Source organism: Hydra vulgaris, chromosome 09 (assembly GCF_038396675.1).
Source record: "Hydra vulgaris chromosome 09, alternate assembly HydraT2T_AEP".
Classification (NCBI taxonomy): domain Eukaryota; kingdom Metazoa; phylum Cnidaria; class Hydrozoa; order Anthoathecata; family Hydridae; genus Hydra; species Hydra vulgaris.
Window position 1 is genome coordinate 49,920,227 of NC_088928.1, and position 25,586 is coordinate 49,945,812.

A 25,586-nucleotide genomic window follows, 5' to 3' on the forward strand; every position below is an offset into this window, starting at 1 on the left:
CATAAACAAATGTAATTGCACCACTTGGTGCAATACCAATCAAACCCTTTGCTGTGTGATGCTTATACTTTGAGAACATTCCTGATTGAGTGCAATAACTTGTTGGCATCACAATAAAAATCTCTGTACAGTCTATAATTACACGAGCATTAGGTATACATCTTTAAAGCAGCTAGGCATTGTTTCATTAACTAGTTTTTTTTGTTGGCAATATTAGAATTGATCTAAATTTTATGTGCAAAAAATCATACTAAGTAATTAATAACCTACTGGTAGTGCTTGATGAAATATCAAACTGTATTGCTAAATCTTCTTTAGGAAAAGTGCAACGTAGTCAAACTAGCACCATAAAAAATTTCTCTTCGATATTTATATACATGATCTTCCTCTTGTTTTAGATGAAGAAGTTTCATTTAAAAGATCAGCGATAATAGACATTGAACCTCAATAATTGAGTATATATATATTTCTGGTTCTATAAACTTCATGACTACTTTAAATAGTTCATGATTTTCAAAACCTGTGTAAAATTTGAAATGTTTTTTGTTATGCTGAAACCTTTCAACTGTAAATTGTGATAGAAGTATTTTTTTCATTGAGCTTATATATAGCTTCTTTTTGAGTGTTTACTAACTATTGTTATACTTTTATAATGTCCTCAATTTGATCTTAAGAAATTTTATTTTCTTGTTTTATTTTCTCTTTGTAGCTCAAAACAAGAGTTGACTGTTCTTCTCTATAAGGTATTTGTGTTATTTTATGTATTAAACCAAGGCTATTTTGGGTTCTCCTTGGTTCAAGAGCAGTTAGTTTAATTGTTTTCGGAATAATTGTTGGAACATTGTTCTTATAAGTTTTTTGTTTCCTTGAAAGTGTGCTGAACAAACTCCGTGTGACGAAGAAGGAATAAAGTCATTTTGCTAATTTTGGCTAACCATAACTTTTTAAAAACTTTTTCCTTGGGTATAACATAAAATGATAAGTTTTTATTACACTTAGAGTTATTAAAACAGTTAGGTACACAATAAGTACAGCCACAACTTTTTGAACTGAAGTCAACTTCACTGTTAGTGTGAGTTCAACTTCCCTCAGTGAGATCGAATTTTGTTAAAAGAGTGACACCTTCAGTATTTTCACGTTCATCTTCATTGTTTTTAAAAAGTTCAATTTCACTGTTTTCACTAAGTGCAATCTCACTGTTTTCACATAATGGAACACCACTGTTAAAATTTATTACGCTTTTCGACATTTGTTTTGATTTTAATGAATATTATATGATTTTAATGAATATTATATGAATTTTAATGAATACAACTACCACAATGCATTGCGCTTTTGCCGATTTATGGGAAAGGTCCATTGAAACTATAAACAAAAATCTAAGCTGTTGTTATCGGTCTCCAACTGGAAGAACTGAACACTTAAGCAATTTTTTAAAACATCACTTGATCGAAAAAATTAATCAAGAAAGAAAAAAGTATTAAATAATAGGGGACTTCAATTTGGACTGTCTTGAGTATAATAAAAACCAAAGCATAAAAAAATTTTTCGACTTATTTGAAACGGGAATCCTAAACCTTAATAAATAAAGCTACAAGAATAACAAACCTTCATCTTCCTTAATAGATTCTAATTAATGATTTTTTTAACAAGCTGCTTAAAAAAGGTATTGTTAAAACAGATGTCTCAACAAAAAGTTTTACTCAGGCGATTTAATTCATAATTTGCATAAATGGAAATTATGAATTAAATCTTCTGAGTAAAACAACTATAAAAAAGCGTGTATACAATAACAATAATTTGAAATCGTTTAACAATTTCAATCTTCAAATTTCGAATCAAAACTGAAGCAATATTAGCTTTAATAATGATATAAACCTGATCTACGATTCTTTTTTTTAAACATTTATATCCAACTAATACGCCACGGACGTATCATGTTCTTGGATAACTAAAGGACTTAAAAAATCATCGAAAGTGAAACAAAAACTGTATATTAAATATCTAAAATATAAATCAATCAATAACAAAAGTAACTACCTAATTTATAAAAATAATTTCGAAAAACTCCGCAAAAATGCGAAAAGAAATTACTACTCCGACTTGTTTGCAAAGCACAAAACGTGTTTGGCAACTAATGTAAGAGATCACGGGAAAAAAAAGAAAAGTACAATATCATTACCAAATGCAATAAATATTAAAAATAAATTACTTAATGATCCTAATAAAATTGCTTCTGAATCTAATAAATTTTTTTTTTCGATCGTAACAAGCTATCAAATAAAATTCTTCATTTTAATGACAAATTCTTTTTGTCTTTTTAAAAACAAAATAAAAAATTTAATTTTTTCCCTCGATAAAATTTTACAGTATTACAAATTAATTTATCTATTATTTAACTTTACTTTGGATTTTTCTTTTTTTTTTTCTTTAAAGTTTTGTTGTTTACAACTATTTATATTGTTTTTACATTTATATATGTTACTTATATTGTTTAAAGTTTTGCTTATGCAAAAAATTCTAAATTATTTATTCTAATTTATTGTAACGTATACTTTACAAAGTATTCGTAAATTAATTTGTTTATTACTGTTTTTAAGGTTCCGACGATAAGATCTTAATGATCTTCTATCTTCAGTTTACACTGTTATCACGCTATATATATATATATATATATATATATATATATATATATATATATATATATATATATATATATATATATATATATATATATATATATATATATATATATATATATATATATATATATATATATTTGTATAGTACTTTTAATAGTTTATTTTTTTGTATCACGACCAACATTGTAAACTAAAAAAAGTTTCACCTAATTTAACTTTAAATTTTTCAAACCTAACATACAACGAATTTGAAGCAGCGTTTAAATTATTAAAACGAAATAAGGCATTTGGGGCTAATTCAGGATCGTCCCAAAGAGATTTTGTATGGGGGAGGGGGGTTGACGTACCTGTCTTTTGCCGACTAAAGCCGAAAAATTTTTTTTTCGCCTACTAACTTATCTTAGAAAAAACAAAATGGACACTTTTTCACCGAATATCCAGAAAAAAATGTTTACCAAATACGATGCCCGACCTCTTTATTGATAATGCAATACTAAAAAGGGAAAAAGTTACAAAACTACTTGGAGTTCTTGTAGACGAAAACTCCTGGAAACAACAAATCGATAATATCTCCATGAAAGTTGCTAAAAGTATCGGAATTATATGTAAAATTCGACATATGTTAAATAAACAACAATTAAAACAACTATAACTCTACTGCCATTTAAATTATACAAATATTGTATGGGGGAGCGCGCACTAAACTAAACTTAAATCTCTTTATCAGCATCAAAAACACGCAGCTCGCCTAATTAATTTTGTAAATCGTTTTTCAAATTCAAAACCACTTCTGAGAGAAATGAAAGCCTTGAATGTATACGAACTAAATGTTTATAATATTTTATGTTTCATGTTTAAATGTAAAAATCATTTATCTCCTGATGTATTTATAAACCTTTATAATGTAAAACCCATAAACAAATTCAATCTTCGCCAAGAAAAAATCTCCAAGAAACTTTCTGCTAAACTAAATTTGAACAATTATTTTTATTTCTTAAAGTTTTGCCAAACTTTGATTTGTCTTTGAAATGGACTTTAACTTATTTCAAATGAAAATGAAAAGAAGTAATCTTTTCAGCGGAAAATATTTATTCTTGTTTTTAGTTCTTTTGTTTCATATATTTTATCCAGTATATTTTTATTTTAAACGCACAGTTATATGTAGTTTATGTTGATTTATTTTTATTGGTTAATTTGATTTTATTGTTATCATTACTATATTCGATATTGTAAAGGGCTTCATGATAAGATCATATGATCTTCTGAAAGTCCTGCCGATTATATTTGTAATAAGGCTGTATATGTAATTTTTTTTTATTGGAGGCAAATAAATATACAAAAAAAATAATAATAAAAATAACTTTATGTTTCAAACCTTTCGGCAGTTCAAACTTTTCTTTTATCATTGTTTTTTATTTTACTTTCATCTCAATATATATGTTTAATTAATAAAAGTATGCATAAATAATAAGAGTATATATTATACTAAAATATTGTATTAACATAGCGTAATATGTTATATATTCTTATATCAAAACAATCTAATATAATAACAGTTATATATTTTCATTTCAGCGCTGAGAAATAGTATTGTAGTGAGGGCGGGATTAAGACGCTTTGCTTTTGTGGTAACTGGCAATAAATTTGATACGCCGCAATTAAATTTTAATTGTGTTTATAAATCTTGGATATATCTTGTTTATATATCACTTTTAAATTACATCTGTATTCTTTATATTAAATGTATTTTATTTATATATTTATATTTAATGTCGTTTTTGCATTAAAATTAATTTCTCATTAATTTAGCATAAAGATTGCAAAGAAAAAATTCAAATAAATAAACAAAGCGCACAAACGGAACAGCTGCAGCCACGACGACTTTAAGTCACCTACTGTATAGAAAATAATTTTTTTTTATTACTGCAGAGGAAAAAAGAAATCAAAGAATAAAGGTGACCACTAAACTTTTTAAGGGGAAAAACATATCAACCTTTATTGCAAAACGTATTGAAGCAGGGTTGTTTTTTGACTTGTCTGCATACCTTTTAGATTTAGAAAACTAATATGGCATTTTTGGCATTTGTTTTCTTTGTGACATCAATTTTAATGCTGACTAAAGCAGATCAGAATGAAGACAATCAGAAATACGACGGTATTGCAAGATCATTAAAAGTTTTATTACAAAATTATTATGAGAAACAAGAAGAAAAAAGCGATATTCAAAATATTATTGAAAAGTTCAGTGAATATCAAAACACGGGTAAGTTTACTGAATTTAAATAAAAGTTCCAAATAAATAACTTGTCACATAAATGTAAGTTTAATAACTCATCATATAAATACACATTTAATTGTAAACAAATATAATATTAATATAATAAATAATAAAAAATACATTAAAAGTAAATAGTCAGTAGCGGATTTTGTTCCAAGAGATAAAATCACAAAAGGTTTGATTGTTACTGCAGTTAAGAGCTAACTACAGACAACAGTTGCAGGGACCAATCGGAGGGCAGAAAAATATTGAAAAGTTCCAGCTCAATAAATGGTAGTCCAAATAAAAATAGTCAAACTATTGTTCAAAACTAATTTACTTTTTGAGGCATTGTGGTTTACCCTCCTCCGGCTAATTGCCATTTAGAGGCTACATACCAAGGTCCGCAAAGACAAGTTCATCTCACTAAAAAGCATCATAACTAGCTTCGACGGATCAAGAGTAAGTAAGTTTGTAGAAAAATAGAAGTTAATAAGTTTAAAAACCAGAATTAGTTGTGTTAGAAAAAAAACCATAGAGAAAAGCGGACAGACATGTTAGCGGACAGACATGCACTTGATGTTAGAATGTGCAATTAGACTAATATTATTTCATTAACTTTTGAGATGCGTAAATAATATTAGTCCACTAATTTACTCTTTGAAAAAAGTAAACTAGTTTTAAAAAGAATAGTTCAAATTATACGAATTTTGATAAGATAATTTCCCATTTATACCACACATTATATGTTGGTATTGCGGTTTATACTCTTATGACTAATTGCTATATGGAGGCCGCATACCAAGGCCTGAGAAGACGCGTTCCGCTCGCTAAAGAGCATCATAACCCGCTTTGCAAACCAAGAGTAAGTGATTTTAAGAAGAACAAAGGATAAGAGTTATAAGATATAACGGCAGAAGAAGTCGAGTTATGGAAACAGCATAGAGAAAGCGGGCAGATTTTGAACTAGATTTTAGAATGTGCAATTTATGTTCAATATCAAGTTAACTTGATAATACCTCTTGTTACGTGTAAAGTTTTACATAATTTACGTAACATAACCCCACCCCATATTATATGTAGGTAATGTGGTTTATCCTCTTCCGGCTAGTTGCTATGCAGAGACCACATTACCAAGTTCCGCTAAGAAGAATTCAGCTCACTAAAGAGCATCGTAACCCGCTTCGCAGACCAAGAGTAAGTGATTTTGAAAAGAACGAAGGAATTAGAGTGAAAGTCAGAAGAAGTCGAATTAAAAAGATAGCAAAGAGAAAGCGGACAGATATTCTGTTAGATGTTAGAGAGTGCAATTTATACTTTTAGTTAGGTTACCTAAATAATGTATTTGTATAAACGTAGTCAACATTGTTCATCACGTTTGATTATACTTACAATACATCCCACATAATATGTTAAGTTGTTGTTGAGCCTACTCCAAATCATCGCAAGAAATGATTAAAAAAAATTTATTATGCAATTATTCTGCTTGCACGTTTAACTTTTTTTCCCGTTGCAAAAAAGTTGAAAATTATTTTATATATATATATATATATATATATATATATATATATATATATATATATATATATATATATATATAATATATATATATATATATATCAATACACGATATGTGTAGAATTTACGTAATATATTAAATACTAAAAACAGGTGTTGCATTAATAAGCACAAAAAATTCACAAGATAAAATTAAAACACAAGATAAAATTAAAAAAATTAAATGGAATAAAGAATTTTAAATCCAATCGTTGATATACGCTACTATTTTGAATTGTTCTTTTAAAAAATCATTTGTTTTCATAATTTTTTTTTTACTTCGTCCTTGATCTATTCATTATATTCATAATAATTTTATTGTTATCAGCACATATTAACTAGAAATTATTCATAATTAATAAAAAAGTTTTACTAAGATAGACCTTTATGATATTACAACACTCATTGATGTTATAATATTATACAAAACTGTTATCTATTATTTAACTGCAACTTTATTGTTTTTGATAACAATACATTGATGACTTTGGATCTTAAAATTAAACTAAAAAGCTCCGAAACAAACATAATATTTTGGTTTTCTCTTCTTATTTCCTTTATTTTATGATTTTGTTTCAGTTTAGTAGTTTTACCATTCCTAATCTTGAAAAAATATTGTTTGAACATTTTATAGATATAAAAAAAATCTTTTTCAAATTGTCATATAGCTTTTCATATAGATTTGTTAGTTTTAATAGGACACATACATTGGGTATCGTATGTAAAACCATCGCGAACGTCGGCTATTTTTTCTAATGTAAATCTAGTGTTGATCCAATTTTATGTGTTTAGCAATAATATCAATAAAAAGATTATTACCCACTCAATTAAAAGCTTGCGCAGTAAGTTTGGTTTAACGTATATAAAAAGATCGCAAAATCTGATTGTTTTTACGACTAACTCAACATTGATCCAATTTATATAAACCGCTACTAACTGCCTTTTGGTTGGTTACAAATCTGTTAGAAAGCAGGTATAGCATAAGATCAAAACCGTGATTGTCAATAGAGGTTCTTGTCTTAGTCGCTTATTCATTGTCTCCTTCTACGTCTGGGAACCTCAAAGCACTCCATGTACTCCAGACGTTAAATGAAGATAAACCATTAAGTTGGCGCTTCAGGGTTTCGGTTTAGTGGCAATTATTAAACCCTTAAGTGGGTCAAACTTGAAACTTCTGGACTTATAAACACCGTATTCTCGGGCTCTGCGTAATTCTGGATTCAGTTGCAGGTGTCTCTAGTTGGTTTGCAAAATAAATATATATATATATATATATATATATATATATATATATATATATATATATATATATATATATATATATATATATATATATATATATATATATATATATATATATATGTATATATATATATATATATATATATATATATATATATATATATATATATATATATATATATATATATATATATATAAATGTTTAGCAAAAACATTTTTAACAAATATGAGTAAAAGTTCCAGGTAACAAAAGAAAGTCTCTAACACTATGTTAGAGAGAAATTTAAAATATTTGTTAAAGTTTAACTAATAAATTTATTTTACTCATTTTAGTTTGAATAGTTTGTTACCTGGAACTTTTATTCATATATATATATATATATATATATACATATATATATATATATATATATATATATATATATATATAAATTACATATTGCTTCGTAGTATATACATCTATATTACGTCGGGAATGATAAAAGAAATGTTTAAACTTTTTCAAAGGAAAAACTATACAAAGAAAAGATAATGTAAATCCAATGTTCGAAAAGAAAGATGCTGTTGAACAATGGTTAGGCGGAAGATTTGGAAGAGTTGTTTACGACTTATTGTTGTCAGAAGTTTCAAAAGGTTTACAATTAATGTTTATTAATATATTTTTTTCAAAATAAGCTCCATCATTCTTTAATATTTAATGCTGATAAAAACTTTTGTACAACTGCATAGTTACATAATAGTTGCAATAAATACAACTTAGAACACTTGGTTTATTAAAAAATAATTGAGAATAAGAAATAGTAGTTTGTTATAGCGTGCGGTTGCATGCTATAACATGCTGTAACGTAATGCATGAGACGTAAATAAACATTCTAAATTAAACTTTTTTCTCTGATTTGATTTTTCATTGTTTAATTGAATACACACCATAGTGAGATCTAAATTGTAACTCATCAACAGATTTCTAATTTCACTAAAAAATTTATTTGTTTTTTAAAAGCTAAGTCTGTCTAATATCGGTCTTTAGAATAAAATTCAAGGATTAAAAATACATAGAGCGGATTAAAACTTTTATAAATATTAAAAGTTAAATTTAATTGTAAATTATTATTATAACTGCATGTAGGGAAAAATGAGATATTAAAAATTATTAATAATCTAATAGGTTAATTCTAATACCTCTTTTATATAACTAAGTATATGATAAATAAGTATAACCAAACAAGTCTTAACGAATACAGCACCATTTTAGGCGCAGAATAACTTTTTTGATTTTAGGAAAAACAAATTTAGAACTTTCTTTTATTTTGACACCTTTGGAAATCTCTACATTAAAATATTTCTTTTTAAACTATGTGAACATAAAAAGAAATGGTGTTGATAGTACTAAACTCACAAAGAATACAGGGGCGGATCCAGGGTTTTTATTGACTGTAGCAAAAATATCATAAATATTTTTTTGTCTAAAAAAAAAAAAAAAAAGTCCTCGCTTTTCACATTTGATGACAGTACTAAAAGTCCAAGTCAAATAGTGTTAAATTTGCAGATATACCGAACTAAAATTCATTTATAGGGGGTGGAGGAGGGTATTATACACTATTCGCGCCTGTCTTGGATGAACGGTGGCTTATAGTAATACATGAGGTCCCTACCACTGCTTTCTTCTTCCGTCCGTTTCGATGTATTAACATTTACTTTTTGGTATTCTTATTACCAGTCGATGTATTTATGCCAAATAATACACAAAACATTATCATATAAATTTATCTATATAATTAAATCAACAAAATATTTGTGGTTGTTAAAATCTTTTGGTTTGCAAAAAAATTGGAGGTTGATATTTGAAAATGAAAACGACAAATTTAATCTAAATTTGTTTAAAATTTAATTATATCAATTAAATATATTGCTAATATAATATAATTAAATATATTGCTTTAAATAAATAAGGAATGCTTTTAAAATCCAAAAACAGCAAACTTCAGACATATTACAATTAACAGTTCTCAGCAAATAATAAAACCAAGTGTCAATGAATAAATGTCAACCAAACAAGACAAATCTAATATGGTCGTTCTTTGTTTAAAACAACACAGTTCTTTGTTTGATTTTGGTGAAGAAAGTTTTCAGTGGTTTTTTATAAGTTAATATAGGAAAGCATACTGTGATGATAACGTTCAATTTCTATTAAGTAATGCATCAAAGCATAAAAGTATTGACCATGGAAGTCAAACAAACTTTATCTTTAATCAAATTGAAGAAAAGTCATGGAACAGTATTGTCAAAAGGACTTTTTAATCCACCTATTTTAAATGATTTTAGACATTGACCAAAGTTTTTAAAAAAAAAAACATTATACTGTCAAAATTTCATATTCGTTAAGCAAATCATAATTTCAAAATACATGTTAATGTAAACAAGAGATTTCTTGGGTTTCAAAAGAACACTTAAAAAATATGTCTAAAAATATTTTTCTTATATTTCTAAATTCTGTTTCAAGTAGTTCTGAAACAAATTTTCCTAACATAATATATTTGTGACAAAATTAAGAGAAACTTAATAGCGTTTTAATCAGCAAGACTATTTCCTCACGTGTATAATTTGTGACATGTGTTGATATTTTATGCCTATTTTCTGATTTTTTCATGCATAATGCTGTGTTGCAAAAATCCATAACAAACTTTCTTTGTTTATCATTTAATCTCTGAGGAAGCTTTTTCATCATTATTGAACCTAAAATATATGCCCACACTTTTTAGATTAAAAGTTTTCCATTATTAAATAAAATCATCAGTCTTGTTAACGTTTGAGATGAGTAGAACTTTCAAGGTGATTAAGAAGAACATTGTAAGTATTATCAGAAAAAAATGTTTTGCTTTCTGAGTTCATTATTTTGTATGTTTATGATAACATGGACAAACAACAAAAGAGTGCCATCTGTAGTTAACCAAGTTTTTTCATAATATATTACATTTATATTTTTATCACACTGCTTTGCTATTTGACTCACTTTGATTCTAAAGAATCTCTATTTTATTCTAAAGTTAAATGAATTTGATCACATAAAAATTAGGAATTTATTTGTTTACAAAAGAAATTTAGGACCATCAAACATATAACTTGTATTACAAGTTATCATAACATCTAAAACACTTTTCGAAAGAGAATTTATATTATCGGTTTTGCAAAAACAGCAACTTCCTGATACAATAACATTTTTGTAACTTAACACAGAGAATAATAGTTCCTAGTAACAATTTAGTTCCTAGTAACAATTTAGTTCCTAGTAACAATTTAGTTCCTAGTAACAATTTAGTTCCTAGTAACAATTTAGTTCTTAGTAGAAATTTCCAAATAAAAAAGTAAGTAGAAGAAAGCTCTTTGCAATTTTAGAATAAACTAAAAATTTATCTGAGAGGAAAATTGTGCAAAATATTGTTTTAGTTTAACTTTTTTAAAGTTTTGATGTCAATCAGATCTATAATAAAGTGTTGGGAGACGTTTTAAAATTCGCATTAGGTAGATATTCAATTCAACCTCCTTGTTAATAAAAAGATTGCAGTTAAATAGGCTGAATAATGAATAAATTATCGGGGGTATGTATAATTTTTATGGGCATGTGAGATAAAACCCGTTAAAAACATCAGTTTTTAAGTAAATCATTTAATTTTTCCGAATGAAATATTTCATAGTCAACTTGGCTCAGCTACAATTTTAAATGAATTTTTGAAGAGCCGCATTTTGACTACTTGTAACCTCTATATTTTATTTAAATTATTTTTCTCTTTTGCATGAAAAAAAAAATATATATATATATATATGTAAAAAATAAAAAGAGAAAAAAAACTGAACTGACTGTAGCAATTGCTACACTTGCTACAAGGTGGATCCACTCCTAGAATATAATCACTGACCCTCACACGTTAAAAAGTATTTGAGCTTATTATATTTGAGCAAATAGAGCATTTATTGAGCCTAGATTGAATATTCTGTCATGTGGCTTTCGTAGAGGTTATGACACTCAGCATGCGCTTTTCATTTTACCGAAAAAATGGCAGGAATGCTTGCATAAAGGAGATATTATTGGGTCCATGCTTATGGATCTTTCAAAAGCTTATGATCTGATGCCTCATGATTTATTAATGGCTAAATTGGAAGCTTATGGTTTCTCTATGAAAACCTTAAGCTTTACTATCATATGTAAGCGATCGTAAGCAAAGGGTTAAATTGGGTTCATCATTTTCTGAGTGGTTAGGAGTTTCAAAAGGAGTGGGTCAAGGATCAATCCTTAGGCCAATATTCTTTAATATATTTATAAATGACCTTTTTCTATTTATTAAAGACTCTGAGATTTGCAATTTTGCTGACGATAATATTCTCTATGTTTGTGATAACAATTTAGAGAGTGTTACTCTTCGATTGCAAAACGAAACACTAAACGCCATTGAATGGTTTAAATTCAACTATATTATCGTGAATCCCAAAAATTTTCAATTTCTCATAGTTAGTCAAAAATAATCAAACAGCCAATTTATAACGGCAAGAACAAGATTTTTGCAATTAACTATAAATGAAGTTTTAGATAGATAAAATTCTTGCTAATAGAAACAGTTTTCGATTCTTCAAACTCACTATAACAGTTGCCATTATTGTTATTGATATATAGAAAATAATATTTGTTATTTTGTTGACATCCACACTCAAGTCACTTTCTGACTTGTGCAATAAGTTTTCCTTAATTTTCATTGATTTTGGAAGGTTTGATTATACTTTTTTGTTTTATTTAATACTTCATACTTTATTCTTAGCATCACATGAGACTTCACTGCATCACATTAGCCTTTATTGCATCTCGTTCTTAAATATCTTAAGTCTTATCACTTTATATAATAATCTTAAAAACAGCTTCACACACATGTTTTTAAGAAAGCGATACTTCTTTCACCCGAAACCCCGACGTAGTATTAGGTAAGTGGAAGGTTTTTCTTATGCATTAAATGCGCTTTCATAGGTCCGAAAACAGGTCTATTTAAAAATTATGCTTTATGTGAAATATGGGAGTCATCACAAAACCTTCTTTTTTGCATATTCAAGTGACTGTAATGAAAGGAAACTTATATGTTTATCAATAATACTTTGTGGTTCGGAGTTGGACGGATAAACTTAAAAAAATACTTGAAGATATTAATAAATATTTCAGCATTCATCCATCCAGGTATATTGACAATTAAGTCAAATTGAACTATCTGGTACATCTGTGCGTTTCAAAATAATTTTCAAAATATAATAGAAGGAAGTATTGCTAGACAAGACCGTATTTAGGATTATTGATGCATGAAGCGTGACACTTTTGACGTCAAAAGTTATGTTTATGTTTCCACCCTTCCAAAAATGAGGGGGTTGTAAAAATTTACCATAACTTTTTAATACTAAAAGATTATTTGATAAATTTGAAACCTGTCAATTAATTTAGATTTAGTACGAATTAATTAAAATAATTTTTTAACTCATTGCCCTCACATTTGTGAAGAAGTTGATAACTTTTTGGTGTATTTTGTTCTCAGGCTCTGATCACCGCGATTTTTTGGAAAAAATCCTTATTTGGCATAAGCATCAAGATACCTAACTCAGCTAGAAGACACATGTTTATACAATGTTAGAACAATCTTGCGCTTTGCGTTGGCCTAACATCGACTGCCAATGTTGTTTTTATATCATTTTGGTTACAAATGCGCCCTCGCCAATAACTAAAAAACAACGTTGGCCGACGTTGTACTTTAAGTCTGCATTGTGCAATGTTTTATGTTATATTTAACTTTTATCGAAATTAAATTTGTTTTATTTTTTAGAATATTTACATACACAAAAAATATTATATATAAACGTAGTAATATATATTTAACTTATATACATTTACGTACATTTTCCCACCATAATGATGAATCAACATAGTTTTTTGTATTGTAGTTTATTCCGTCATCCAGCTAATTGCCTTAACGATGCCCATCTCACTAGGTAAACGTAAAAATAAAATAATAAAAGTAGTATGTATTCCAATTTACAAAGATGTCCTAGGGACTCGTAAAAATCAGAAATGCTTCTAATACGAAAATAAGTTAAAGAATTTAAATAAATATCAAAGTTGTAAAAAAACGATTACAAAAACAAAAAAATTAAAAAATAAAAAAGCGAAATCCAAAAAAGGAATATATATCAGAAGTTTTTTTTTTTTTTAATGAAAATAATTTCGTATATCAGCAAACAAACTTAAAGTACCTTTAATAAAAATGTTTTTCATTTCATCTTTATATTTACTTTCTTCGTTTTGAATTATAATTACCGTTAGTTCATTCTTGAGCAAATATCTAATTTTACATTAAAATTTTCTCAATAAACATTTCACAGTAAAAACTTTATTTTCAAAATGACACTTCATCCTGTTACAAAATATTTCTGTGACAAGAGTTTCTAATAAAATATCAAGGTTAACGTCTTTTAAGCTTTCTAACTATTAAGGTTTTCTCGCTTGAAACATAACGAAAAATTAAAGTCCTTCTTTCTTTACAAGAATTGAAGTTATCTTCACTAAATGAAACTTTATGCTTACAAGTTTTACTTATATTGGGTCCACACGGTCAACAAAAGACATATTGAGACTTATTATAAAAATAATCAATGTTTTATCGAAACATTGATAAAAGGAATTACATTTTTAAAGAATCCACTGCTATATCTTCAGAAATCAGCTGTGCTAAATTCTATGATGGACAACAATATTTAAATAACTTACTTAATAAGCTTTCAATAACATTTAGCAATAATGCGCAAAATATCTATAGCCGAAAAGCAATGTAACCAAAATCAAAACAAAATAGCTAATGGACCCAGTAAACATTTGTGGGTCAAAAAGTTTTTACAAGCCAACGCAAATCTATTATAATGGATTTGCAGTGACCTGTATAGAAATTTAAACGGTTCATCGGAGTTTTGCTCATTGGTTACATCAGTTTGCAGTGGACCATTAGTAGCATCGCCTATAAGAGGCAGCAAATGATTTTCTATCTCGTAATATAGTGATTAACCATTAGCTATATAATGTTTGCTAGGGAAATACAAAAAGATTTTCGTGAGCAAAAAAAAATTAGTAGTTGTAATACAAAAAAAGATTTTTGAAATATTCATATTTACTTTCTTTTTTTTACTTGAATTTTTCTCAAAAAAATGTTTTTTGGGTTGGAAATTTTTCACATTAATTGTTTTAGCATCTACAAAATACACTAGAATAATCTCTACTGCCTCTCTTGTTTGGTATTTTTTAAAGATTTTGTGTCCTTAACAATTAAAGACAAATTTGGCAATATATTACCCCATATATCGACCAAATTTACTAAAATGCAAATATTTTATTTAATTTTAAACTTAAACCTTTAAGTTCACGACACAATGTAAAATATCATCAGCCAAAATTTCAATCAAAAAAAAAAATTATATTTTTTTTAATGGTATAATTTAGAAGGTGAGAAAAGAATTTCTAATTACTGTAATTGATAAACAATTAGTGATAAAAACGAGTAAAATCGTAAACCGTCATCAAAATATTTTAGAGCTTTCCACCATAGAATTCCACAAAAGCAACAAGATAAAAGAAAATAATTGATTTTTTTTTTCCTGTCTCACTTACCCCTATGTGGGCCCTACATTTTTTTGCCTGCTTTAATTAAAAAAAGAATAATCTAAAGTTACAGCTAAACAAATAAAGCTACAGTATTAATTTAAGAACTCAAATATCACACTATAAGTGCATTTTTTCATAAAATAGAAAGAAAAAAAAGTTAAAAAATACGTACATGGTTTACAAGTTTGTGAGCAAAATGCTGTTTCCAGCACACGTAGGGTGAAAAATGTTATTTGCTAAAAATAATGTTAGAAATCTCTTTTTTTACATTAGATAAGAGTAACTACGGACAGTTTCTTATTTATTTTTTATATCTTGTTAGGAAAAAAATAAGTAGAAAGATTGCATAAAGACAGGATTATTGCAAAAAGATTTTAAAGGGTTTGATAGGTAAAAAAGAGGTTTATCCAACTACAACCCTCAGCCCCCCTCCGACGGCCCTCCATATAGTGTTTTAATATAAAGAAAATAAATTTTTTTTTCAAATAACAATCATGAATAAACTATTTTGAAGATCACAAGAGAAACGATGAAACAAATCCAATGATCGAAAAAAAAGATTCCGATACTGAAAATCGTTTTAACAGAGAGGCTTTAGAACAGTGGTTTAGCGGAAGATTTGGATTAACAAGTAAAAAGTTTTTGTTTGTTTGTTTTTTTTAAATTATTTTTAGTATTTTTATGCTATATTAACCAATGTGAAAAAGAAAAAAAAATTTAGAGTTGAATACAGTTTTTTTTCTAATTACGACCGCTTTTCACAAGACGAAAAAAACTGTGCGATGCGAATCTTTTCGACTTGATGAAAAGGTCTTTTGATTTCCACTCTTTTACATTTCACTTTTTCCATGTTTCAAACATGTCTTTTATCTTAATAGGAAAAAAATGAGTAGAAAGATTGCACAGAGGCAGGGTCGTTTCGATGAGATTTTAAACGGGAAAAGGGTAAAAAAAAAAAAAGAGGTCCCCTCGGTACAGCCCTGCATATAGTGTTTTAATATATAGAAAATAAAATTTTTTTCTAATTAACAATTGTGAATAAACTATTTTGCAGATCACAAGAGAAACAATGAAGCTAATCCAATGATCGAAAAAAAAGATTCCGATACTGAAAATCGTTTTAATAGAGAGACTATTGAACAGTGGTTAAGCGGAAGATTTGGATTAACAAGTAAATAAAAATTTTCTTTTTTTTTTCCATTAGTTTTAATATTTTTATGCTATATTAAACAATGTGAGGAAAAAAAAAGTTAAAAGTTGAATACAATTTTTTTTCTTACTGCAGCCGTCTTCCATGAGACAAAAAAATTGCTTTTCGTCAAAACAAAACAGCTTTTTGTTTTGACGAAAAGCTGTTTTGTTTTCCAGTTAAAATAATTTTCGCGCTTATTTTTTCGCTATTAACAGCAAACACGGCAGTAATTAGTTTACGTGGTATTCTTTAAAAAAAATTTTTTGTATTCAAAGTTTTTATTGCACATGAGAAGCAAAAGCCAAGAATAAACTATATTTAGATCGTAAATAAAAAGGAGAATATAGTCTTGTTAAAGATTTAAAATTATTTGACCAAAAACTGTTTTTTCGGGTTTTTTTGCATGTCACTAATTATGTTAGAAGAACTGTTGTCTTGGGTGTGTCTATTGATTAAAAAATCTACAAATATGAGGGTACCCATATCATGCATTGATTTTAGTGTTTCTATCTTATTATGTAAAATTCAATACATCCCCAGTGTGTTAGCCAGCCCAACAGCATCGCGTATACCGTGGAATTCCCAATGGGTTTAAAATTCCCAAATTTCAATGGCCATTATTTTTTTAAGTAACCGGACAGTTTCAATAAAAATCACAATACTTTGTAAAACAGTAACTATAAATATTCCCAATATCGCAAAAACGCGGAAAAAAATATATTCCTGGCCCCTGATCCCACAAATATCAATACTTTTTACTCTGAAAGTATGCAACTGAATTAAACTTTAGTTAAGATACTTTGATACGGATAATTTAATTTAAATTATCCGTTTTTGATAAAATTATAAAAAAAAGAAAAGCTAACCTCTAATGGAAATACTCCAATTGAAAAACTGATACTGCAAGAACCAACAGATGCAGAATTATCAGAGGTGTGCTGTAACTTTTTGGGGTCCCGTGCTGTAACTTTTTAAGAGCCCTTTAAATATTATTTTTTTAACTTTATTGAATTCATTTTTATTGGGTTTCATTTAAAAAAAAAATTTTTGCAAAGAAATTATAAATCATTTTTCCTAACCCTAATTAAACAGCTAAAAAACCCTAGTAAAAATACTAGTATAAAAGACTTAAACAACATGCCCTTGTTTAAACGACAAACAAAGTTGCATCTTCTTAACTCCTGACAAACATCATTTAGCAATCTTTCCAGGTCTTATTTTTCTTCTCTTTTTTTCTTTGTTTTTTTTATTTTTTTTTATTTTGCAGTAGTAATTTCTTAATGAAAAACTTTAGTGTATTACGGAAACACATTTTATAAGTGTTTTTATTAATGTTTAAAAAAAATATATATATATTTTAAAATCCTGTTATATCAAAAAATAACAGGTGATATATTAAATGTAATTTTTAAAAAGTTGAAAAGATTGAGATAATAGTCTTAACATCAATGCCTTCATTGAGTCCCTCTTCTGTTTATATATATATATATATATTTTTTTTGCCATATAAATTTATTAAAGTCGTAAAGCATAATATAAATACAAATAACAGGAGCAAGAAGAAGACATAATTGGTCTTATCACCAAGCCCCTTAGACTATACAGTAAATATAAGACAACAAAAATTAAAAAACGTAGCACTATATAATATAAAACGTTTTTCTAAAAACTTAATAAAATAAAAATCATCGGTCCTAAAGTCCTTCTTTAACTTTTTGTTTTTGTATTGGTTAAGAAAAATTTAAAAAAAAAAAAAAGAAAAAAAGGAATTTGTACAAAGAAACTATATTACTAAAAAGCAAGCAAGCAAATACGCATAATCCTGAAGCTTTCCTTTTACACCAGCATATACCTTTAAATACGTGAATAATTCTTATAAACCATAATTTTACATATATATATATATATATATATATATATATATATATATATATATATATATATATATATATATATATATATATATATATGATATATATATATATATATATATATATATATATATATATATATATATATATATATATATATATATATATATATATATATATATATATATTTAAATTAATTAAAAAAAAAAAAAAAAAAATGATTTTTGATTTCAAATATGCAACTCTTTTTTTACCATCAGGTAAAGTTGTAAAGATATTTAGGTTCAAATCTTAAGTATTTAGGGTAAACTCCCTAATATTGTCGAAAAGTTATTCAAAAGTATGTCAACCTGGGTCTCAAAAGAAGCGTATTTTCATAGAGATTTTAGAAAACATAAATATTTTTTCTTAAACTTTATTAACAAAAAAATTATGTGAAAAAATGCTAAAGACTCTTAAAAAAATTTCAACAGAATGTTATTCAGCAATAATACAAATATTACTTATTTTTATTACAAATGAATAACATTTTTAAAATCTCTATGAAAATATGCTTCTTTTGAGACCCAGGTTGACATACTTTTGATTAATTTTTTTTCCGACAATATTAGGGACTTTACCCTAAATACTTAAGATTTGAACCTAAATATCTTTACAACTTGACCTGATGGTAAAAAAAGAGTTGCATATTTGAAATCAAAATGAGAAATGCTATACAAAAAACAAATTGTTTGCTCGGCACCAGAAAAAAATTTTGTTTTTGTTGGCCTGTGTTATATACAACATATTTATCACCAAACAAAAACTTATAAAGCAAAAGATTGACTACAAAATAAAAAGTATGCATACTTACAATGTAAGGCCTCAGAATGGAAAAAAAACATTTATTTTTTTTTTAATTTTTTTTTTTTTTATTACATTTTTTACAACGTCGTTATACAATGTAAAGTTTACAAGATAAGAGTGAAAAAGAAAAGCTTTTATTAACTCCTAGTCTCTGTTAACATCAAATCTTGCAATCAATTTTTGAGTCACTTCCTATATAAATTATATAGAAATGCTATAAAATTTCTATAGAATGTTTATAATTTCTATAGATATTGCTATAAAACTTTTTTTTCTATAAAATAAAAAGTAGAAAAAAAGTTCTATTGCAATTTCGATAAAAAAAACTTATTTGGATAAGGCGTTGACTTCGTAAACGGAATGTCTGTGTTTCGAGACCTGCCTCGTCCTAAACTTTTTTTTACACACGCATACACTGAGTGTTAATAAAATAAAATAGTAATATCATAAAAACTGATTGCAAAATTTGCGTTTTAATAACATATAAAAGCATTGGGTATTAAAAATTCGTTTTTAATTTTACTTGTTCCTAAAGCAATTGGATGAAATTTTGAAGCTTTAATAACAAGTGATACAAACTGTTGTGAACGCAACAAATTTGTAAGAGTTTATTAGTTTTATTAAAAATGCAGCATGAGTTTTACAAACTGGGTGGCTATTTTTAAGTTCATCCAGCGCAAGATTAATTTCTTTTATCTGGTATGTCACGGTTTTAGTTCTGAAACAAAATCAGAAAGTAATTCAATTACTCCTAAAAAATTACCATTATTCGGCTCAAAGAGTTTTTCGTTGCTGCCTCTAAAAGCTAAACTTTTTTCACTTAAAAACAATATTGCATTTATAACAAATTTCAAAGTTATTTGCCATCTGCGTTTTTAGATCATCTTAATGAAGATGCGTTCTTTGTTGAACACATCTTCATTAAGATGATCTATTCCTGTTCTGTTTTTAATGTTCAATTCTAGAATTAGCCATTTAAAAGCTAATTCAAGATGTTTCTTTGAAGATTCATATTAAGACGACCGTTCATTTTTACGCTAATTTAAGATGTTTATTCGAAGATTCATGTTAAGACAACCGTATTCCTGCATGTGCATAATCAGAAAATCCGTTTGAAGTTAAGCTTATCTTTATCGATGAAAACAAACAGAAGTTAGAGTAAAAAATTCAATTTCTTAATTCTTTTTCAACATTTTTCATTTGTCGATAAAAAAAAAGTGTCACTGAAATATCTTCCTTGAGAATTTCTTTTATAATGAATATCTTTAATACTTTTTATCGACTGCACTACCAAAAACATTGTTCATTGTCGATTTCAACAGGCCAAGTTGCAGAATCTAATATATGATAACTGCTTTATGATAAAGTACCGCTCTCTATTTGTGAATTATTACTAATTTCTGAAGTATAGTCAAATATGATATCCTTTTTATTACCCCAATTGGATACTGATTCACCATCTACATTCTCGTTCTGGTTATTGATGGTTTGAAGTTGTTGATGTTGAAATTGAAGAAAATATGAATAAGTTTGGCTCGTTCATACTTTTTTCAACATTATCGTTTTCAAGTTGAGAATTATCATTTAAACTGCATATTTTGATTAAAGTAGTATTTGAAACTGACGAACTTTAAAAAATGTATCTAATAATTCAGCAAGGCTACTTAATTCTGCTTCTTTCTGAATCTCTTTTGCTCTTTTTGTGCGCCGCCTTCATAACACCTTTTCAACACTTGAGGTAATTAATTGTTGTATGTAAATGTAAATTTATTATTATTATTATTTATTTCGTCATTTATAAACATTTTACAATGTTCTTGCTTTACAAGTTTCATCAACAAAATTTAAATAAAATTTAAGAACTACAAGAGCAAGTAGAAAACAGAGGTCTTGTAGTCAAGCCCATATAGTAAGCATAAAGTATTTTTTTACAATTTTTTATTTTTTTATTTTCTATTAAACTTGAATATACACAAATATGTTCTGTTAATTCAAGTAAATACTGTTTAATTATATCTTTAAAACAATTTATTGAGGTTATACAGCTATTCACGACAGTTTAAACGATTACTGAATTTTAAGATCTAATCTTCGGTTTTTCTTGAATAAAAATCTAACGGAAATAGATATCAAATTAATTTTTTTAAATAGGTTATTTGTTAATAGAATAAAAAAAGTAGGTTTCGACTCATCACTGTACACTCAGAAATTTCATTAAAAGGTAGGTGATACAAATAAAGAGGTGCCACAAAAGTTAAAACGATTTTATTTAGGATAAATTATTTGCTAATTAATTGATAAATCCGGTGCGAAAATTTTTTTTATTTTTAAATAAAGTTAAAATGAGTAGTTTACAATCAAAAAATTCATCACAACATCATCAGGCAGCTTTTAATTCATTAAAAATCAACTTGAAATATTGTAAATTAATTTCAATTGCGTGCAAATGGGTCGAAAATCAGTTTCTAGTGAGATCAAGTGGCAAGTTATTGGTATGGCGAGGACATAAAATCACTCAAACGTTCAAATAGGAAAAATACTTCACGTTTCTGAATATTGCGTTCGAAAAACCATCAAAACCTGGGAACTTACCTAGGACGTCTCCGACATGCCGCGTACTGGAAGACCATCCAAACTCAGCAACCGTGACAAAAGTGGTGCAGAATTGAGACGAACATTTTTGGACAAAGGTATTGTAACGTACATAGCTGCAAGAAAACCTACTTTTTCAATCACGGATAAACGTAAACGACGAGTGTAGTTCAAAGAAAGGCTGGACTGGTCTGTAGAACAGTGGGCAAAAGTCATTTGGAGCGATGAAGCTAATTTTCAAGTCGTAAACCGCAAGGGAAGAATGTCAAAAGATTTGCAGCTGAGAAATATTCAAACAGCTTTTTGCAACATCGTCGACAAGGCGGTGGAGGTTCGGCTGGCATCTGGGGATATTTTTCTCACAAAGATATAGGCTTCTGTGAGCTGTACGAAGGCCGAATTAATCAATATACCTACAAGAACACATTGGAAACGTTTTTAGTTCCATCAATCAGATAATTGTATGGCAGAAGCAAGCAATTCATCTTTCAACAAGACGGGGCTTCAGCTCACACAGCTCTCTCAATCAAAGAATATTTTTTGAAAAAAAAGTTTAATGTGATGCCCTAGTGCCCTAGATCACCAGATCTCAACCCAATTGAAAATGTTTGGTCTAGGATCAACAATCAACTGACATACCATGAAGTTCAATTAACTCAGCATTTAAAGCAACTTTTGAATGAGTACTGGATGAAGGTACCTCACATGATGTGCATGAAATTAGTTGAATCAATGCATAAACGAGTTTATCTTTGCTATAAAAACAAAGGAGGACACTTTAAATATTAATTTTGCTTTTTTTCATTTTTTGTTCGAATGTTGCAATTCGTTTAAACTTTTTTGCTTCTTATTCTTTCTCTAGATTTTTTGTAATTTGTTTTTTTCTAACTTTTTATTAAAATTTTTATAATATGTTCATATTCATTTTAAAACTAATTACTTTTTCTTTAATAAATAAAAAAAATTAATTCGATATCATTTTAAAGTTTTTTTTTTTTAAACAAAAATCGGCAACGATTCAATAGTAACAAACTACTGGCCTATCTCAAAACTTTTCTGACTTTAAAAGCTTCTTGAGCGTGTAGTGTACAATATACAATTAAAAGGGCGTGTAGTGTACAATATACAATTAAAAAAATAATATTTAATGTTATAAACAATTTGGATTTCGAAAAAATCATTGCACTTAGCATGCAATAGTTGATTTGACTAACTGTTTTTTAAAAGGATTTGATGACAACAACTATACACTGGGAGTTTTTGTAGATCTATGGAAGGCATTCGACTGTTGATCATGAAATTTTTCTCTATAAATTGCAAAACTACGGGATTTTGAACTCGAAATTAAAATGGCTTTGGTCTTATCTTCTGAATCGTAAACAGTGTGTAACGTATGACTTAACCACAGTTAGAAACTATTAATTGAGGTGTCCCCCATAGCTCAATACTTGGTCCTCTGCTATTTCTCATATATATAAACGATATCCATTTATCCTAGAAATTCCTAAAGTTAATATTTGCGAATAATACTAATATTTTCTTTCTTGGTTTTTAAAGTTCATTTTGCCTATTGTTAACACTGAACTAGTAAATCTCAACGACTGGTTTAAAGTTAATAAACTTTCTATAAATAATAATAAAACGAAATACATTTTGTTCACTAGACCCTCAAAATCTGACATCTTACCCTTAAATTTATTAAATTATTAAAAAAACAATTATATGTATATATTTATAATAATATAATTAAACAAAACAAAATACTCCTAAATAAGAACCATGAAAAACTATTTTGTAGATCACAAGAGAAACGATGAAGTAAATCCAATGATCGAAAAGAAAGACTCCGAAATTGAAAATCGTTTTAACAGAGAGGCTATTGAACAATGGTTGGGCGGAAGATTTGGAAGAACCGTTTACGAATTTTTGTTATCAGAAACTCCGGAAAAACGAAAAAAATAATAAAGTCAACAAAAAAAATGTTATAAAGTAAAAATGTGGTTATATAAGTGCAACAATTGTTAATAATTGTTTTAAATATTTATCAAAATTGTTTGTTTAAATATGCTTAAATCTTAAATTATTTAATAGCTTGAAAAAAAACCCAGACATAAACTTTTGAAAATCGATGGGGGAGGGGGAGAGGAGCAAACGAGTTTAAAAAAAACTGTTTCACAAGCACGAAAACAGCTAACATCAATATAAAAAAATAGTATAAATATCTTTTGAACTTAATTTTACATATAATACAATCGATTAACCCAATCCAATTAATCTAATCACGTAACATACAACTTATATACGTTCCGAGTTATGTTGTTTTATTGACATTAATTTCAAAATAGGAGATTTTAAATTCTGTCATGGAACTCTTAGAACAATTATTTGTTGCGGAAAATAAACAGTAAGAAGACTCTAAACTTATTAGATTAACTATTACGTTTTTGGACAGTCAGACAAGTCCAATCATACTTTGACTTCGGAATTGTATGTATGCGAACCTTCAAATGCTCTTCCGCGGTGCTCTATGATAAGACCGTAAGGACTTCTTGAGGCACCTAAAATAAACTTTTTTTTTTTTAAATAAGAAGTTTTGAAACCAAGGCAGAAAATCACAAAGATTCAAGTAAAAAAGTCTTAGACTTATAACTTTATGCAAATACAAATCTCAAGGCATTTTAATGTCTGATAAAGCCAAAAAAAATTAAATTTTCAACTGAAAGAATAAATAACTTTCATGTGAACTCTGAAAAATCTTCAAACATCATAGAGAAGTTTTATTAGATACAGTATAAGTTGTTGCACAAATCAAAACGTCATAAACGTAAATCGTTTGGATTTGTTGCTTATATAAAAAAATTAATGTCCCCTTGGGAATATGTATAAATAGCGTGCTTATCGAAGCCTCGCTCTCTTGGAGTAACCTATCAAACAACAACGGACTCCAGCAACTCTTCTACTACTATCTGTGATTTACGATATCTTCTTTGTTTTTATCGCATATTTGTATATACTTATCAATTATAATAAATTGAACTTGTTTTACAATACTACTCTTACGTAAAACAACATGAGTTAAGCTGCTGCATATCACAAAGAACAAGCATCGAAAAAACAACGTCTTTAAATAGTTTAAACCGTATTGCAGATAATATATTTGGTTGCAGTTGAACTAAAGAAAAGAAAAAGACAACTAGTATCTGGATGTGAAATTGTGAATGCCGTGATGACAGCTAGAGAGACTACTGTTGAGAGAAAGAAGTAAAAAAAAAAAGCTTACATTACATATATTTTTTTCAATCTGTGAAGGGGATCAATAACTCCAATTTTTTTCAAAATTGAAGTTATTGATCCCCTAGTCTGATATCTTCTAAAACAGTTTAAATCGTTTAGTCCTTTAAATCATTACTTCCTGTTTCTTTTTGCTTAATAGTTGGTATCAAATAATTTATTTTTTTCTATTAGCAAATCAAAAACACGAAGAAAAAATAACTGCAAGCTTTATTTTATGACTTATAATGTATTTGTTTGCATTATATTGCATAATTTAAAATTTTAAACTCATTTTTATTGGCGCTGTAAAGGATTGTCCATAATGTCGCTCGGAGGGGAAGAGGGGTATGCAAATGGATCATATGAGGTGGGGGCAGTGGATCAATTATAAAAGTAAGGAGACACTAAATTTAAAAAAATATTATAAAATTTGGGGTAG

At 27.4% G+C, this 25,586-nt stretch overlaps 1 protein-coding gene and 1 long non-coding RNA gene across 4 annotated transcripts; one reads left to right on the top strand and one right to left on the bottom strand.

Moving 5' to 3' along the window:
• The first annotated feature begins 4,556 nt into the window (after positions 1 to 4,556).
• LOC100192288 (pol-RFamide neuropeptides) lies at positions 4,557 to 23,937 on the top strand. 3 transcript variants are annotated; one of them, XM_065805976.1, is made up of 6 exons: positions 4,558 to 4,597; positions 4,695 to 4,905; positions 8,206 to 8,331; positions 15,888 to 16,004; positions 16,428 to 16,544; positions 23,673 to 23,937. In XM_065805976.1, exons 2-6 carry the CDS (start codon positions 4,710 to 4,712, stop codon positions 23,834 to 23,836), a joined length of 720 nt encoding a protein of 239 aa, XP_065662048.1. In that variant the 5' UTR covers positions 4,558 to 4,597; positions 4,695 to 4,709; the 3' UTR covers positions 23,837 to 23,937. The 3 variants fall into 3 exon arrangements, with proteins under 3 accessions (XP_065662049.1, XP_065662048.1, XP_065662047.1); XM_065805975.1 differs by having other exon boundaries at positions 4,558 to 4,905; XM_065805977.1 differs by lacking the exon at positions 8,206 to 8,331 and having other exon boundaries at positions 4,557 to 4,905.
• Positions 6,790 to 14,056, bottom strand: LOC136084851 (uncharacterized). Its single transcript, XR_010640903.1, has 3 exons — positions 13,975 to 14,056; positions 13,620 to 13,709; positions 6,790 to 7,692 (listed from the first exon to the last, which is right to left on the bottom strand). It is a non-coding gene; the product is annotated as an uncharacterized LOC136084851 (long non-coding RNA).
• Positions 23,938 to 25,586: the final 1,649 nt, after the last annotated feature.

What these genes read in the sequence shown, in the direction of transcription:
- LOC100192288 (XM_065805975.1), top strand. Translation starts at nt 4,710, where the DNA reads ATGGCATTTTTGGCATTTGTTTTCTTTGTGACATCAATTTTAATGCTG. An exon ending in CGGAAGATTTGGATTAACAA is followed by an intron (nt 16,005 to 16,427) that starts GTAAAAAGTTTT and finishes ACTATTTTGCAG; the next exon opens with ATCACAAGAGAAACAATGAA. An exon ending in CGGAAGATTTGGATTAACAA is followed by an intron (nt 16,545 to 23,672) that starts GTAAATAAAAAT and finishes ACTATTTTGTAG; the next exon opens with ATCACAAGAGAAACGATGAA.